Consider the following 16,665-nt stretch of genomic DNA (forward strand, 5'->3'; position numbering starts at 1 on the left):
TTTGTATCCATATAATCTTGGTGTATCAGACGTATTGACCCATTTTAATGGACACTTTTTTTTAAATATCTGCCTTCCTGTACCTATAACCTCTCGTTTTCGAGCTAGTGGTAGATAAGCTTAATTAGCCATATACGAAAGGGCAAAGTCAACGTAGAATACCAGTCTAATGTACATTCATCACCATATATCTCAAAATTCGAACGTAGACAAATTTGCTTCAAGCGAAATTTGTAGAGAATGTTATGCAATAGAACTTTTATTATAAATGGAAAACGATTTGAAGCCCAGGAGAGAAGTTAATTCGAAACCACATATTTTTGTGACCTTAATGGCCACAACTCATCTATTCAACTCCAAATTTTGTAATTTCTAAGGACGTCCCCACCTCCAATATTCTGTGATTTTTTATTCAGAAAGCTACTACATACTACCATTTTAAATTTTTTTTTCAACAAATGCCTGATTTTGATGGATTCCTTCACTCTGTATCTTTCGTAATATTTGGAATCATCATCTATCAGGTTAAAATTGAAATTTTATTACATCAAACGGACTGAGGCTGAACGATGATATCAAAATTCGGGCCTGGTGTAAGAAATTATAATAAAAATAAAGCAATGATATAAAATAAAATCAAATAAAAATGTAATAAATGGTACCATTCATCAAGTTTTGGTAGAGTGATTTGACTAGTGGAGCTAGTCAGCAAAGCGTCGTATTGAGATCTGTTTTCTGCTGAAAATCATGTAACCGTAACGTTAGTAGTTGGTAGTATATAGTACCTTGAGTTTTTACTTTTTAATGTATTGTCGAATGAGCAAATTCAGTCTCTACATCTACATTTTACTCACCTGTTCAGAAAGTTCCTCTGTCAGTGATGGGACTTGAGACACTGTTAACGGTTTAGTTTCTGAATTGTTGGAAGATTCCGCACAACAAATCTGCAAAAGAAATTGCTATTAAAGGCAGATCAGTGATACAGTACATTTTGGGACTAATGCTCAGTTGCAGGGAAAGTCCATTAAGATTTGATGCACCATCAAAATTTAAAACTGTCATTTTTGAAGGGGAATTGGAGGATTAAGATTTTGATGGACTATTAAATTTTAATGGACTTTCCTGCAACTGGACGTAAGAGTTGTAGCTCTTGGGGATGTGAGCGATTATGAGAATAAACTTTTTCAGAATTGTCTAACCTTCCGGTAATGGTATAGGTACGTATAATCCTAGTTTGAAGCATTAGCTCAAATCAATTGAATCATACGATAAAAGAGTTTTCTGTAAGAGATGCCCAATCTAAACTTCCATTTCCAATTCAACTAGACATAGGATTTTAATATGCTCTTGTGTACATCAATATTTCTTAATGTTCAATCTATGAAACTTCATGCTCATTGAATAACCATAATGTGTGAGGTATAGATTTAAAAAACTTCATTTAACGATATTCGGTAAATTGAAAACAAATTGGAGAGATGAAAGTGAAATCTTGAAGGTGGCCATGAATGCCAAGTGAATAAATTTCAAAGAAAAGGACGAAGAGGCTACGGAATATAATCAATTATCCTTCATCATTATTTGAATGGAACAACTTCTATATTCAGATGAACTTCAGAGACTATATTAGAAATTCAGTTAGGGTCGTGTAACTTGAAGCGAATGAGACAGGAACAATAACAATATCAACTGTATGGTATCCTTTTTCATGTTTTTTTTTTATTAAAAATAATAAATAATAATAAAAATCTAAAAGTTGATCTCACACTAGAGTTTTTTTCAATCGATGTGGTTCAGTACCAAAACCCATTTTATTATCAGTGAAGTGAACTTCATCTTTATGCAAGCACTCGAATAACTTGAAGAAGGATTTAACGATAGAAATTAAAGAATTTATTGAGGATTTTCACTTCTTATGGCTCTTTTCTGACTGAGACTGCAGAGATATAATATGTTACACAGATTGTCAGTAGAGCACCTTCCATTCAATTTTCATTACCAATTTTATCAGCAATATGAATTTCCTCGGTTTTCCAAAAACCACCCAAATTCAAGTATACTCCATTTACTTTTATTTTAGCACTCGGTTGGCCATGGAAATTTGACACATTTCACTCTGTATAGTCAGAAATGTGGAGTTATGAAGATTGTCAAGACATTTTTGGGTTTTAAATCAACGCTATGTTGCCCGTTCTACGTGAAAGTTTCTGTTATTACGTATTTTATCACAATGTCGAATCTCTTCGGAAAATATGTGACGAACATAATTGAAGTTTATACAAACTGATTGAAGGCATACCAAATCCAGTTATTTGCATGGACAATACAAGAGATCAGAATAATATCATAATATGCACTAGCTCCAGGAGAGTTAATGTTCGTTATCTTCTTTGGCTGAAGTTTGAATACGTTACATCAGTTGCAGATGTAACAGTATTTGGGAGGAATTAACAGATAATTACAAGAATGTTCAATTCTTCAAGAAAAATAATCTTGCATCAATGTAAGTAAAAAGAATTAAAGGAAGTTTCAAGTCAAGATGAACTTCACCCTTGAACAAAAATTTCACATGTATAAACAATTAACAGGACAACTGGCGCGTATTTGTGGCGGTTCATCTTAATACATTGATATAATAATAATAATAATTAGGTATTTATTGGTACCTTAAGACATTTACAATGTATAGGACAAGTCAAATGAAAAATAGAAAAATCAATTTTCGGGAACTTATTCTACGATGACATTCATCGAAAATTCTGTAGTAAACTTTTCTTTTTTGGGTCTCCCAATAGAAGGAAATTCTTTGTCAACCTCTTCATTCACAATCTTTCTGATTGTGGAAACTTAAATAGCACTTCCTGAAACTTTTCTCTTTTTTCAATCACTTTCAGCATTTTCGTGATAAAAATTGTTATCAGTTGTGGCAACGGCGTTATGACATTAACGACATTTCATGAGTGCCAACCTTACTCCGTTCTAGTTACAAAAATTGAGAAAATCATTTCATGGCCAACCGACTGCTAAAATAAATCTGAATGGAGTATAGAAGCGAACACAGCCTTGACAGTCGGAACAAAAAATTTTCAGAATGCAGTGGAGTGAGAACCCATCAATCAATAAAAAATACCCCATTGCAATGCCACTTCTTCAAGGAAAGCACTTAATCATCACGATAGAGAGAATCAAAATTTTAATGATAAAAAATAAAATGTAAAACATTAACATTCCCTTGAAAAATCATCTAAGAAATTCTCTTGCTCGCCTTTAATTTTATACAAATTTCAGAAGAAATACTCAGAAACACATCTGCACCATTGGACAATCAATTGGAATTTTTGCCGTATTGTCTAATAAATTTCGTATTAGAAGTGGACCACCAATTAATTTTAATTATCGATAAAATCAAAACAGTTCCATATGAATTACACAACTGGTTGCATGTACATTATTTATTGTCTTCTAAGAGGTTGTTGAACGTAAACATCGAAAGCTAAAAATAGCAAACGAAGATGTGAGCTTCATCGTTCTACCTAGAAACCTGCATCATTAGACCGCCAATTAGTTCACTTACGGAGGCAACTAGATTTCGAATGTTTGCATGTAAATTGCTCGATGCGAATTCCTTTGATCGGGTTCGACTTATTTGTACCTAACTCCCAAAATCACTGGAAATCGGTGAAGACTCACAGGTTCGTTAGGAGCAATCGATTTAAGCGTTTTAGGCTGTGGGAATAAGCCATTCGGAAATTTAGCATTCGTTTTGTTATCTAGATCCCATCATTGAAAAAACGAAGAGAAACTTAATTATGATTGTTTTCGGATATGAGAAATTCAAACAATTAAACTGGCCTGGAATTCAGTATAAATTCAACAGAAGGTGAAGTACTTTGGTGATAAAATATACAAGTTCAATTCATTACAGGGTACAAGTTATTTTCAGTTTTATATCACAAACGGTTTGAATTTCGGAATATAGTTTTTCATTTATTTGTTGGGTCTTTTTCGAACACAAGGTATCACCCACGGCTGCACACATTTGTGTGCAGGCGCGTTGTCCTTCAAAAACAAAACACCTTTGGATAGCTTTCCGCGTCATTTCTCTTTAATTTTTTCCCGTAGAGTAGTCAGTAATGTCGAATAGTAATCTCCGGTTATTATTTTACCCATATCCAAAAAATAAATCATGATTACTTCATGGCAATCCCAAAAAATTGAAGCAAGAACTTTTCCAGCAGATTTTTGGACACGAAACTTCTCAGGTCTTGGAGAACCAGAGTGTCGCCATTCCATCGATTGTTGCTTTGTGTCTGGATCGTAGAAATGTACCCAAGTCTCATTCATAGTAACAATTCGGTTTAAGAAGTTTACATCGTTTTCAAATCGAGCACACATCGAACGCGATGCTTATACCCTTGCACGCTTTTGATCAACATTCATAAAAAATATTTAATTACTCAACATATTCTCCTCTTCATTGGATACATTTATTACAGCGAACCTGCAACGTCTCTAGAGCTTTAAAAAAAAATGTTTCTTCTTGCTCTGCAAACCAGACCTCCATAGCTTTTATTACCTCCTCGTTGGAAGAAAATTTACGACCTTTTTTTGAACTTTTTTTTCAGTTGACGAAAAAGATGATAGTCGGATGGAGCCAAATCTGCTGAATACGGGGGGTGTTTTAGTAATTCAAATCCTAAATCACTAATTTTTTGCATGTCAACATGAGATTTGTGTGCAGGGGCACAAAAACAAAACACCTTTGGATAGCTTTCCGCGTCTTTTCTCTTGAATTTTTTTTCCGTAGAGTGGTCAGTACTGTCCGGTTATTGTTCTACCCTGACAATTCCAAAAAACTGAAGCATGAACTTTTCAAGCCGATTTTTCGACACGAAACTTCTTAGGTCTTGGAGAACCAGAGTGTCGCCATTCCATCGATTGTTGCTTTGTTTCTGGATCGTAGAAATATACCCGAGTCTCATATATAGTAACAATTCGGTTTAAGAAGTCTACATCGTTTTCAAATCGAGCACAGATCGAACACGATGCTTCTACCCTTGCACGCTTTTGGTTGACATTCAAACCAAAGATTATAGAGTGGAAAGATAGGAAACGAAGCGACTAAAGTGATGTGAGCGCCATCTGTGTTTCAAATGTGTTTTTAAGGTTCTAAGACTGGTTAAAATTTTAATTCGAGGGACATATGAAATTTTGCACGATGTCAGAGTCATATGGCCATTTCGATCAAAAAGGTTCTGAATGTTTTCTCGTATCCATAGAAAACCTCATATCGCCTTTTCTTTTTAAAGCCCGTTCTAGTTGCTGATTATTGAAATTTTTGTCTAATTCCTTGGCAAAAACCTCAGAATATCGTTCGAAAATTATTGTATGGTGAAGAACTGTGGATCAAATGAAACGAATTTTACTAAGGAAAATGGGAATGTAAGTATTAAAACTGGTAACATGTGACTCGGTATTCATTGATTTTTATTTTCAGTGCTACGAAGTGGATAAAATTTTCAGGGCGTAAAGGCCTGCAAACACTACCGACTACACCATGTGCAATGAACATTTTACTGCAAGTCGATTGATAACTGTTCATCCACGTAAATTGTTGTATGCAGGAAGCATCCCTTACATGAAGGGCTCATTTGGGGGAAATTATGACTTTAAACGTCCATTCAAAGATTCTCAATTGCCTTCAATATATTCAGAAATGCAAAAGTTTTATGGATTTCGATTTGGGAATCGGGTGACTGTCAAATTGTTTGGAAAGTCAAAGTTTTATGAAATTTTCTGTGAGTGTTTTGTTCATTCGTCAATCAATTTGTATATTGTGTCATAAAGAGACCATACCATGAAGAAATCATAGAAAGCATGAAGAAATTATACTGACGGGCTTGAATACCTCTGTAAGGTTTTTTTTAGTTGTGGTTCTGAAAATTTTGTAAGAAATATGTAAGTAACGGAAATGTGTATCCTATGACGGTAAATTGAATATTGGTTCATATCTATTTCTGATATAAATTGTACAAATTCAACTCAGTTTATTAATTCAATACGTTTTCACAGAAAGAACACCTTTGACGTACCTGTAGCAGATTGTATCTTAGTCAAAGCTCTATTCGTTGTCTATAATTTCAAATTTTTGTAAATTTTTTATAGATTGCCAATAAAAATTTATCACATCCAACAGCGTATTTCATTGATACCAATCGATTCCAAACAATGTTCAGATGAAAACTAACATCCTGGTCACAAAACAAAACCATCCGTTTGTTTTGACGCTCAGGATGTTTGTTTTCTGGTCTCAACAAGGTCAATATTGAAATTTAATACAAGGAATAGAATTCGAATTTCGCGCCCCTCAATTATAAAACAGAAAACTGTTATTAAACAGTTTTTCTGTATTGATAATACGTTTTCAGCGCCATCTCATTGTCAAATGTGTTTTCACTAGCCAAAATGTAGTCGGTTTTTAGTACTAGCGATATGAGGGCGTTTCCTATCTTTCTACTCTATAATCTTTGATTCAATTTTTCACATGTCCAAATTGACGTGGACTATATGATGAACGGGTTTGTATGAAATATTCCGTGCTTCAGATATCCGTTTTAGACCAATTCGACGGTCTGATAAAATCATGTCATGAACTGCATCGATATTTTCGGGGACTGACACAGAAACTGGCCTTTCCGATCGGTCATCATCTTCAATGGAAAATTTAAATCTTTTGAAGCTTTCAGTCCAATTTTTTACGGTCGCATACGAAGGACATTGATCACCAAGGGTATTAAGCATATCTTCGTAAGTCTGCTTACCTCTTAACCCTTTTAAATACAGGTACTTGATGATGGCTCGATACTCCAATTGTTCGATTTTCACAATTTCGGTGGACATCTTCATTTTTTTAATTTATTGCGTAGCTCTGGTTTACTTATTGCAACATAGTCTACAAAGGTTCAACAGGATAAAAGTCAGGCAAAATGCAGGTCTGTCAAGATAGAAAAAAAATTAAAGTGGTCCATAAATGTCAAGATGAAGAGTATAATGCCCATATTTAGTAATCTTTCAACGTAATTTGCATGACCAAGAAGAGATTCTCTGGGAAAGAGTATGAAATTCAAGATCACCTAGTGGAAGTGAAGAGGAAACTTACTTGAAGAGATCTCAGACACGACATAGCGTGCTGAGGGGTACAATTAAATAGACCATAGTGAACGCCACTGATTTTAAAATCTAAAATCTACAAGATTCTCCCCCAATATGTAAGCATAAATTTCTATCCTTCTTCGAATTTTTATTTTCTGATGAATTTTCCTCTAAATATGATTGTTTTTAGGCCCTTCTTCAACAAATTCCTCCAGAAGTAGGAACGCAACGAACCGTATAACCCCAATTCTATAGATCATCGCGTGCCAGTCGAAAAAAAGCCGTTTCTCGAAAACTATCAATCGGTGTAATTCTATTGGACTTTCCACTTCACGCATCGCCTGAGCCCGTTGCACAGACGGCAGAGATCAAGGAGACTAACATGTGATCAGGATTCCGAATCCCTGGGGAAGCAGGAAGAACGGATATAACGAAATTATGGGAGCGACAAACTGTTTCATAGCTCCCGGAGTTGTTGTTGCGTTGCGGTACTGTAGATTGTATATTGTATGATGTTTCGACCAGGTGTCTATGTTCTTCGGGGGTGAGGGGTTGGGTTTGTTGCCACAGACGCGCTTATCTGGTACACAATTGGAGATTACAGTTCTATGGATTAGTTTTTTATCCCAGATAAGATGTCTAAAACACTGGTGTGTGCACTTGTCACTTTTTGCAAGCATCAACATTTCAGAAAATCGGGGATATGGGATCAGTTTCGTGGCGGCGCCACCATGTTATTTGCTTCGGTCTATCCTTGTTCTTCCAAAGGAGGTCCGATGATCTCTCGTTTTATTTTGTTTTGCGTTGATATATCGAATATCGATCAACGAGTGCAAAATATGCAAAAGTGCCCATTTTGTAAGCTGTTAAGGATTTATTTGTGATTCACAGTTCAATTTTCTTTGTAAAAACAAATCTGTTAATATTTCAACACTATCGAATAAGGGTTCAAAGGAGTATTTACTATTCTTCTTCAAGATAATTTCCGTTTTACGAAATGAATAGGGTACTCTAATGATTTGTCAAAATCAGCTGATTGTTTGTTACCTTGGGGCACACAAAGCTTTTTATTATCACTCTAAAGAGGTATTTCTGAGAAAGTTATAGTCTTATCACTATAATCTAACGTCGGGAAGAACATTTTTTCCAAAAACATTCACAAAACACAACACTCGTCCAAAAGAGCATGCGAATCAGCGGAGGGAAAAGCTTGTGCGCCCCACGGCAACGAACGCTTAGCTGATTTTGACAAATCGTTAGAATTCCCTATTTGTGAGGGGGGGGTTATTATGATTATATATGATTTTAATAAAACACAGTTGACGGAAAGGGAATTTTCACTGTATCTAGGATGGATTCTCAATATATGTTCACAATGCACATTACGTATTTCCCATACAGTTTCTTTGAAATATTGCTGAAGTTGCCATAAAACTTAGCAATATCCGTCCCGAATGTTCGTTCATCTGATTTGGTTCTGCCTCAAATTCCAACAACACCGAATTCTTAGCTGTAGTTCTTGATTGTCCATACAGAAAACTGAACGACATGTTGAATGAATGAATGTTCTACACCCATTTCTCGAAACTTATACATTTCACACACCAATAATCGCTTATAAATACAACATAGTCGTAAGTCGTAGAAAAGTATTCGAATTATTTTCAAATATCAATTGACAATGCTCTGTCAAATTCTAAACAGCGCTACCTACAGTGGGAAAAACGAAACTGATCCCATATCCCCACGAAATTAAAAACAAAATCGAATCAGTGAATACACCAGAGTTTTAGACATCTTAATCCCAGAAAATGCTTGAATCACGGTCCAATAATAATTGTATCTCAAACCATGTTGGGAATTCTCAAAAATTCAGGGTGCCCCCATTATACGTTTACGAATAAGGGATCATAAGAATGTTCTAAAATTTGGGTAATAGGGTTTGCCCTAGGTGATGTTGCTACTTAAAGGAAAAAAGGCTACAAACTTCGTCATTTCAAATGGGATACCCTATTTATTATAACTTTTTTCGCTTCTTCATCTCCATTTGAATATTTATTTTGTTTTGTACTTCCTCATTCCTATTCCCCAAGAACATAAATCCAAAGAAATAGGCATAGAAAAGACATTTAACATTTTAGGATGCTGAAATTTTTAAAGAAGGACATTGATATTCTGAGGATGAGTTTCGTGTGAGAAAAAACTTGGTATGTGATATCCAGGGTGCTCAAAAATTTTCAGAATGCCTTGCTAATTTTATCTAATAGTTGGGGAGCCGAAGAGGGAAATTCGGGATTTACTCGAGCGTGACAGATTAATATAAGGAGACATACCTTGGACCCTGTAGAGTACCTCTACCAAAAATTAGATCTGTATGTAGGGGGAATTGGCTAGGACAGCCTGTCAGAATAGTAAAAAAAAAATGAGCATTGTACATACTCGAGTGTGTCAGATTAAGATATATGTGGTTAATTACATGTTGAAAAGTATATATTCTCTTAATCTGACAATTTAAGCGTGTCGAAAATGTGTGGGAGGGCAACAAAGTTGAAAAAAAAGTCACGTGTACATTCTCGAGCGCGGTGGCGTTTTTTCTTATATTGAAGCTTATGATTCAAGAATAACGAAAAAATATAATCCGACAATTTTAGCAGGATGAAACAATAAAAATTGGCCATAAAGGTTACAAAAATCAGGTTTTTTGAATTATCTTCTTCCCTTGGCTTCAAATCTTTTTCTCATTCATAATAAAAGTTGTAGAGCATAACATTTTCTACAAATTTTGTACTAAGCAAGTTTTTCTACGCTCAAACGTTTTTGAGATATATGGCGATTAATGCGAGGTGTTCAGCGATACATGCTGAAGCGAAAATTCACTCGTTGGAAAATAGTACATTCTAAGGTTCAGTCAGAGACAACACTTAAATTTTCGTGACTAATTTCGAAATTGTCATCATAGAAATACCTTGTCATTTTGACAATTGGAAGAATGTAAATAAGACTGTGATTCTACTTCTACATTGACCTTGCCCTTTCGCATGTGTGGCTAAGCTCCTCGCCCTTAGTTGTGTAGAATTTTATTATCTACGACTTTTATAATGAATACAAAAACTATTAGAGGCATCAGGAAAATATTCGAAAAAAAAGCATTTTTATCATCTTCAAAGTATCAGATTGAGAAAACCCCCCCTGATTAGTGTCAGCTTAATGGGTCTACACGTCTACAATACCGAGATTAACCATCTGTATGAAAATCTGGCACGCTCGAGTATGTACAAGTAACGATTTTTTTTACATTTTCAAAGGACCGCTGTGACCTTGCGTCTCGTCCAAATTGCCAGTTCCTTGAAAAGTAGCTTCCTTTGGGTCCAATTAACATATCTTCCAAAAATCTGACGAGCTGGAAATTTTTTTTTTACCATTTTCAACTCTTCCGTACGGCCAGTTCCACCGAGCAAACTGTCAGATAAGCATGAATTCATTATCAGAGACACGTAGGGCATATACAGTATCTAAATCTGACACGCTCGAGCATGTACCTACACCTAACGATTTTTTTTAAACATCTTTGAGACGCTTTCCCCACCGCTGAAAGTGCATACATCATAGAACCTTTTTTTTCTACCATCTAATCTTTAGAATCCACTAGGTCTCCACGACGCTCGAGTAAATCCCGATTTAGCATCGTCGGCTCCCCAACTATAAAAAGCACAATTCCTTGTATGAACGAAACAAACACCTTCAGTTGAGTTTTCAATGGTTTGAGAATCTCGCGAAATTATTGTGGCAGTAATTCTACTGACAACCCTTACTTTAATAGAAATTAGACTTTGTTGATGTTTGAAAAATATTATAGAAACTTTTTGTCCAATGTGAAAACATTTTGACCAATTTTTGCTCATCTGCCTCTTATTTTCAAAGTTAGTCCATTTCTTGAGATATTCCGTTTAAATTTGACAAAGATTTCACATCAAGTTCCGTGAAAATCAACAGGGTGATATTCCTCTGAACTGAAGCAATAAAAATATGGGGAATAACTTGCTGGATCTTATGCAGCTTTCCGTATTTGAGACAGTAGGTATTCGAAACACAACGGACACCTGAAGTCGTCAGGAAAATCTAAATTTTGAAAATGTTCCAGAATACTCTGACATATTTGGATAAATTCATGATTCCATCGATCGTTTGTAGCTTATATGAGATGATATAAGAAAAACAAGAATATAATTATTTTTCCGAAGTGATAACAGATAGTTATCCTTCCAGTGTTAGTTAAAAAACATATACCAATAAAAGGAATCGAACATTTGACTAGTTTAATTTCCTTCATTAGTAAAGAAATAATGTTTCATCAAGTGATAAGCGAGGAATCTACTTCGATTAAAAAAACATAGTTTAATTAATACATAAACAAAATTGTTTTTCTTTCGTTGTTTTCGAGAAAAAACTGCAGAAAATAGCAATTCAAATTTATTATTAGATATCTACGTTCAAAACTTCAGGAGAAATTGTAGAAACAAGTTGTATTCACGTCATACTCCATTACCGAAAGAATAAATGCTGTAATTACCAATCATTACATTACACTTTATTATTGACTATTCAAATATCCAATCTTGTAGGTATAACCTGAATAGATGTATTTTCCTCGCTTACAATCGATCGTAGAATTTAAGTTTCAATTTTTTTTCATGAACAATTTATTTCTTGTTATCACCATAAAACAATGTTCATTTTTGTTCTATCTCACAAACGGTTTTATCAAATGAAATTAATACAAGATATCACCTACGTCTTCCAGTTTTTTCATTATGACCATCAAAATTCAAAAAATTAAGAAAACCCAACTTTTGAAATTAAGTTGGAAGCTACCTAATGAATATTTGAACGTTTTTTGAATTAAAAGTACCTGTTCTTCATATTTTCTCGTATAATAATGCTCCTTTCTCAAGAAATTTGTGTTTAAACATCAAAATGTGATATTTCTCACCTCACATTAATTGAACTTTTCGAATACGGGCCTACAATTGTCTCCAATTTTTTTCTTGGGCTTATGGAGAATACGCATAGTAACAAACTTTGAAATATCAGCGAAAAATTTGCCGTATCAATGAAGACATAGGAGTTCACACTTTTAGCATTTTTCCATAAATCTTTCTAAAACCAATATCCTTGTGGGATATTTGAACCCCGAGTTCAGTTCAATGTTCAGTTTCATCCTTTGAATGAACTCTTTTAATGATGGCAATATTGTAGAATCCAAATGCTGTTAAATACCTTCTAATTGAGTACAAAGTTCACCTGAAATGAAACAGGCTTAAGCTCATCTATAGTTCAATGTCGAATATTACGTTAGAATTTCCTAATTACGCATTTCACGAAAATTAATTATACGTGTTTTGGACCGTCTCGATTACAATTAAGAAATCAAACTGGTGCGTTGTTTGCCCAACGATTACAAACCCACAACCATTGGAATTTGGACATTAGTCCTACTTATGTTCGTATAACTGCATAGGAAATGGATAATATCTTCGAAAAATCATAACGAGAACTCGTTTGTTCATTAATGTTTAATACATTACGACAGATTTCCTTGAGTGTACGAATTTGATGTGAGGTTGACCATTAGCTGTGTGATTCTCGTGAAGTTCGTTGCTTTTTTTTTTCGGAATAATTTGCCACTGTTTTTACGATGAATGTTTCTGCTGCAGACTGCGTTGCCATAGTGAGTTTTTTCCGTAACATAGTTTTCATTAACAAATTGATTATTACAATAAAATATTATTACTATTATTAGTATATATTCGAGTAAACAAAGCATCAAAATTTGGAGTGAAAGTACAAGTTTTCAAATGAATCCCACTCTATATCATCAAATTCTTCAGAGAAATTAAAGTTTCTTACAAATATCTTGCTGCTAATAACCAAAAACTGCTAAAATGAAAGTCGGTTAATCCCGAAATAGATAAGATTATTTTGCCATAATGTAATTGTGAAAGGAAGGTATGAAATTTTCCCTAAATTTGACAATTATTCCTCTTTCTATGTCATTTGATTGTGTATTAAATGTTTCAATGTATTTAATGCTAATATCGACTTTGTAATTTCGATTGGGGAAGTCCCAGTATTTCATTCCGCGTTTGGATACCGCTGATAAATACAAATAACTTTTACTGAATATTTCCTGTAGGTACCTATCTCTATCGTTTATCAAATGCCGATTATTTTGTTATTATTTCGCTATCAATGTGGTGTTCAACTCGAATTCTAATACTCCTTTATCTGTTACATACTCATACCTACTTAGAACTCGAATTTAACTTTTTCCAGTAAATTAACGAACATCCAATGATTTTACGGTGTTTTATACAGGATAGCTAAAAAACATTTTATCATATTTGGATAATCTAATCTTTTATATTGGCAAGCTGAGTATTTGGGTATAGTAGCATGATGCATATATAATAGGCAAGGAAATGGATTTAATTATTCCTCAGGGCATTCAATAACATACAGGGTGTTTTCTAAGGTTAGGCTTTTTTTTGACAGAAGGTAGAAGTCATCAAAATAAGACATTTAACCAAAAATTGTCTATATAAATCCAAGATCGCTGAGATTCATATCATATAGCTGGATAGTGAATGGTTCAGTACCAAGTTCATCGAATTAGATGCAGCAGGTCACATTTGAGATAATCATAATTGTTGTACCGTGCAATTTAGAGGGAAAAATGTAGAAAATCGAGGTAGTTTCTTAAAAGTGCTTATGTTGGTTATGTTGAAAAAGTGCTATGGTGTTTTCCCATTTCATCCCATTTTTACGACGATTGTTGGAATGTTCGAACAAAAAGATTGTGATGCCAATTTGGAAAAAATTCGTGAATAATTTAGACTAATTTTATTGGTGAGATTTTGAGGTATTATTCTATTGTTTACACTTTTGTCCTAAGTCTCTTCTGTCAGTTGGTATCGAAATGAGCCATTTCATAAAATCGTGTACAAACGGCCTAGGGCCGTATTAGGATCTGTTTCAGTATTCATTTTCAATTTTTTTTCAACTTTGTCATTTTTTTATAGGTGATTTTTGGTGAAACGCTTCATTTTGACCAGTTCTACTTTCTGTTTAAAGAAAACCTCACCTTCAAATACATCCTGTATAGCAGGCATTCATTATTTCAATTCTGGACTATTGAGCGAAAATATTGCCCGCAATAAGAGGAGCGAATTTGATTCCTTATTTTTTTTCATTAGAATACTTGAATTAATCAATATTCTTAGATATTCCAATGCGCCAAGATTTGCTAAACCCATTGTATGAGAAACAATAAGAAAACATTCCTAGGTTCAAATAAAAACAATTGTTCAACTTTGACCAGGGATTAGAATAGAAAATCCAATAAAAGGAATTGAAGATTCATCCATTCAAATTATTCCATTTTTTAGAACCTTGATTCATCGATTCATTCCAGCTATGGTCTATTCTTCCAATTCATGCATAATATACAGTTTTGAGATTCAACTGAATCATTTTTTTTATCGTCTGGAACGAGATGCATTTGCTTATCTAAATTTATAGCTCATGGTACATCTGAGTGAGTGTGTGGTAACTTTCATTTAATTGAATGGTTTTTTTTCATATCTCACTACAGATAGTACCTACCTACGAAATATTCAGTTAGTTTCCGATTTTATTTGGATTGAAATCTAGTATAAAAATGCAAATGAAAAAGTACCTAACCGAAGGACCTTTGAAACTACAAATAACTCAGAGAACAATATCCCGAATTTGTTGGCACTGATTACACCCTGTATACTTATTTTTTATGAAAGATATTCAATAATTCACCCATAGTTTCGATTTTGCCGAATATTCAAAATTGAAACCTACCTCAGATTACTCAATATAATACCGGATTCCTCAGTGGCAAGTGTTATGAAAGAAGTAGAAAGGTCAAGTACAATATATGGAGATTTTACACTCTTCAATGAATAATTAGGTCACAGAGAACGAAAATGAATTATGAGAGCTCAAGAGTAAGGTTATGCGGAAAAAATATAATTGGTTCGATTAAATGAGTGGGACATTTACAGACTTCTTTCTCGCATTTAGAATGAATGCAAATGTCGAACTTCCGAGAGTTAGCTATAAGGAATTGAAAAAAATATGTCGTAGCTCAATTCAAATATAAATAACTTCCAGGTGTTCTATTGGCAAATAGAAGCATAAAATAGCATTCAACTTAGTTTCAAGAGTTAGGTCCTCCTTGAAGTTTTGGTATTTTTATGGTACGTAATGAGAAAAGTCTAAGACGTGGGTGATGTATTTGAAAAAGACTAATCAAATAAACGAAGAGCTTCATTCCGAAATTCATTTGAAATAAGGCCCAAATTATTGCATTGAATTGTATATTTTGTATTTCTTTATTTTTATATATATTATATTTAGTCAAAAAATAATCATCATCTTATGGTTTCATCCATTATGGTTCCATAAACAGCTACACGTGCTTTGCTATTATTGTAATAGTGTAATAGATTTAAGATGCCATGAGCAAAGATTATATCTATTAATTAATATAATCTTTGGCCATGAGTAAACACGCATTTTAATGCATAGACCATTATATTGTGGTTTATGAACATTTTCTGTGTGAAAATGAAGAGATGATTGAGATAATTTCATTATTTTTGACAGATCTTCGACATATCCCGATAAAAATATGATTATTTTTTCTTTTCAGGTGCTCTTCGCAATCATGGTTATCATAGCCAATACTGTGAGCTAAAATTGTGATTCTCCCCCATTTGAAACGAAATGGAACCGATGTAGAACTTTCAACATTTCAATCTTTGTGATCATTCTGTTCATGGGATCGATTCATACCTCAAACATCAATAAATTAAGCCGTTTGCTCAACAAAATAATTCGTTCAAGAATAACCAATAAAAATGTGCAGTAAACCTCGTGAATTTTTTCCAATTCTGAAATCTTCTGAATGTATGTTAAATATAGAAACATTTTATTAAATGTCGCATATGTTATGAAATTCTAGTTTTTCCTAATATATTCCCATAAACTGAATCAACAGGTATCTTTCTGAACACACAATGAAATGAATAATTTAATCGATTTATATTTTGAGATAACGAGTTTTGAGGTTATAAATTCCATTTCGAAGAATCACTTCCTGTTTTATTGTGATACAAAATTCAACATTCGCATGGAAAAATTGATGAATATATTTACATTTTATCTGACATGAATAACCTGACAACAACTGATGCATGTATCCTATGAGAATTTTTTTGCCGAATTTTTGCATAAATTTATTCTCACCCCTTCTGAAACTAACACACAAAAGATTTTGAACTGGAAATTAGGTTCATTCCCCATTTTATTCCTATCATCTGTTGAAATTTGTGAAGAACCTTGAGAAAATTAGGACAAACCTTAGCAAAAAACTTTTACTCTCCTAGATATTTCTAGGTTTGATGAAAAAGTAATTTGAAA

The 16,665-nt window shown here is 33.7% G+C and overlaps 1 protein-coding gene and 1 long non-coding RNA gene across 4 annotated transcripts in view; one reads left to right on the forward strand and one right to left on the reverse strand.

Moving 5' to 3' along the window:
• The window catches only part of LOC123308586 (protein madd-4), a 464,545-nt gene that overhangs the window by 157,136 nt on the left and 290,744 nt on the right, over positions 1 to 16,665 (reverse strand). For 2 of the 3 annotated variants that reach the window (XM_044891314.1, XM_044891315.1), the window contains exon 3: positions 855 to 944. In XM_044891314.1, the coding sequence (XP_044747249.1) occupies positions 855 to 944 (90 nt within the window). Of the gene's footprint in view, positions 1 to 854; positions 945 to 13,303; positions 13,306 to 16,665 lie in introns of all 3 variants that reach the window. The other variant, XM_044891316.1, reaches the window with a different exon arrangement.
• LOC123308602 lies at positions 12,385 to 16,201 on the forward strand. The gene is made up of 2 exons (XR_006537151.1): positions 12,385 to 12,880; positions 15,896 to 16,201. It is a non-coding gene; the product is annotated as an uncharacterized LOC123308602 (long non-coding RNA).

Source organism: Coccinella septempunctata, chromosome 2 (assembly GCF_907165205.1).
Source record: "Coccinella septempunctata chromosome 2, icCocSept1.1, whole genome shotgun sequence".
In the NCBI taxonomy this organism is placed as follows: Eukaryota; Metazoa; Arthropoda; class Insecta; order Coleoptera; family Coccinellidae; genus Coccinella; species Coccinella septempunctata.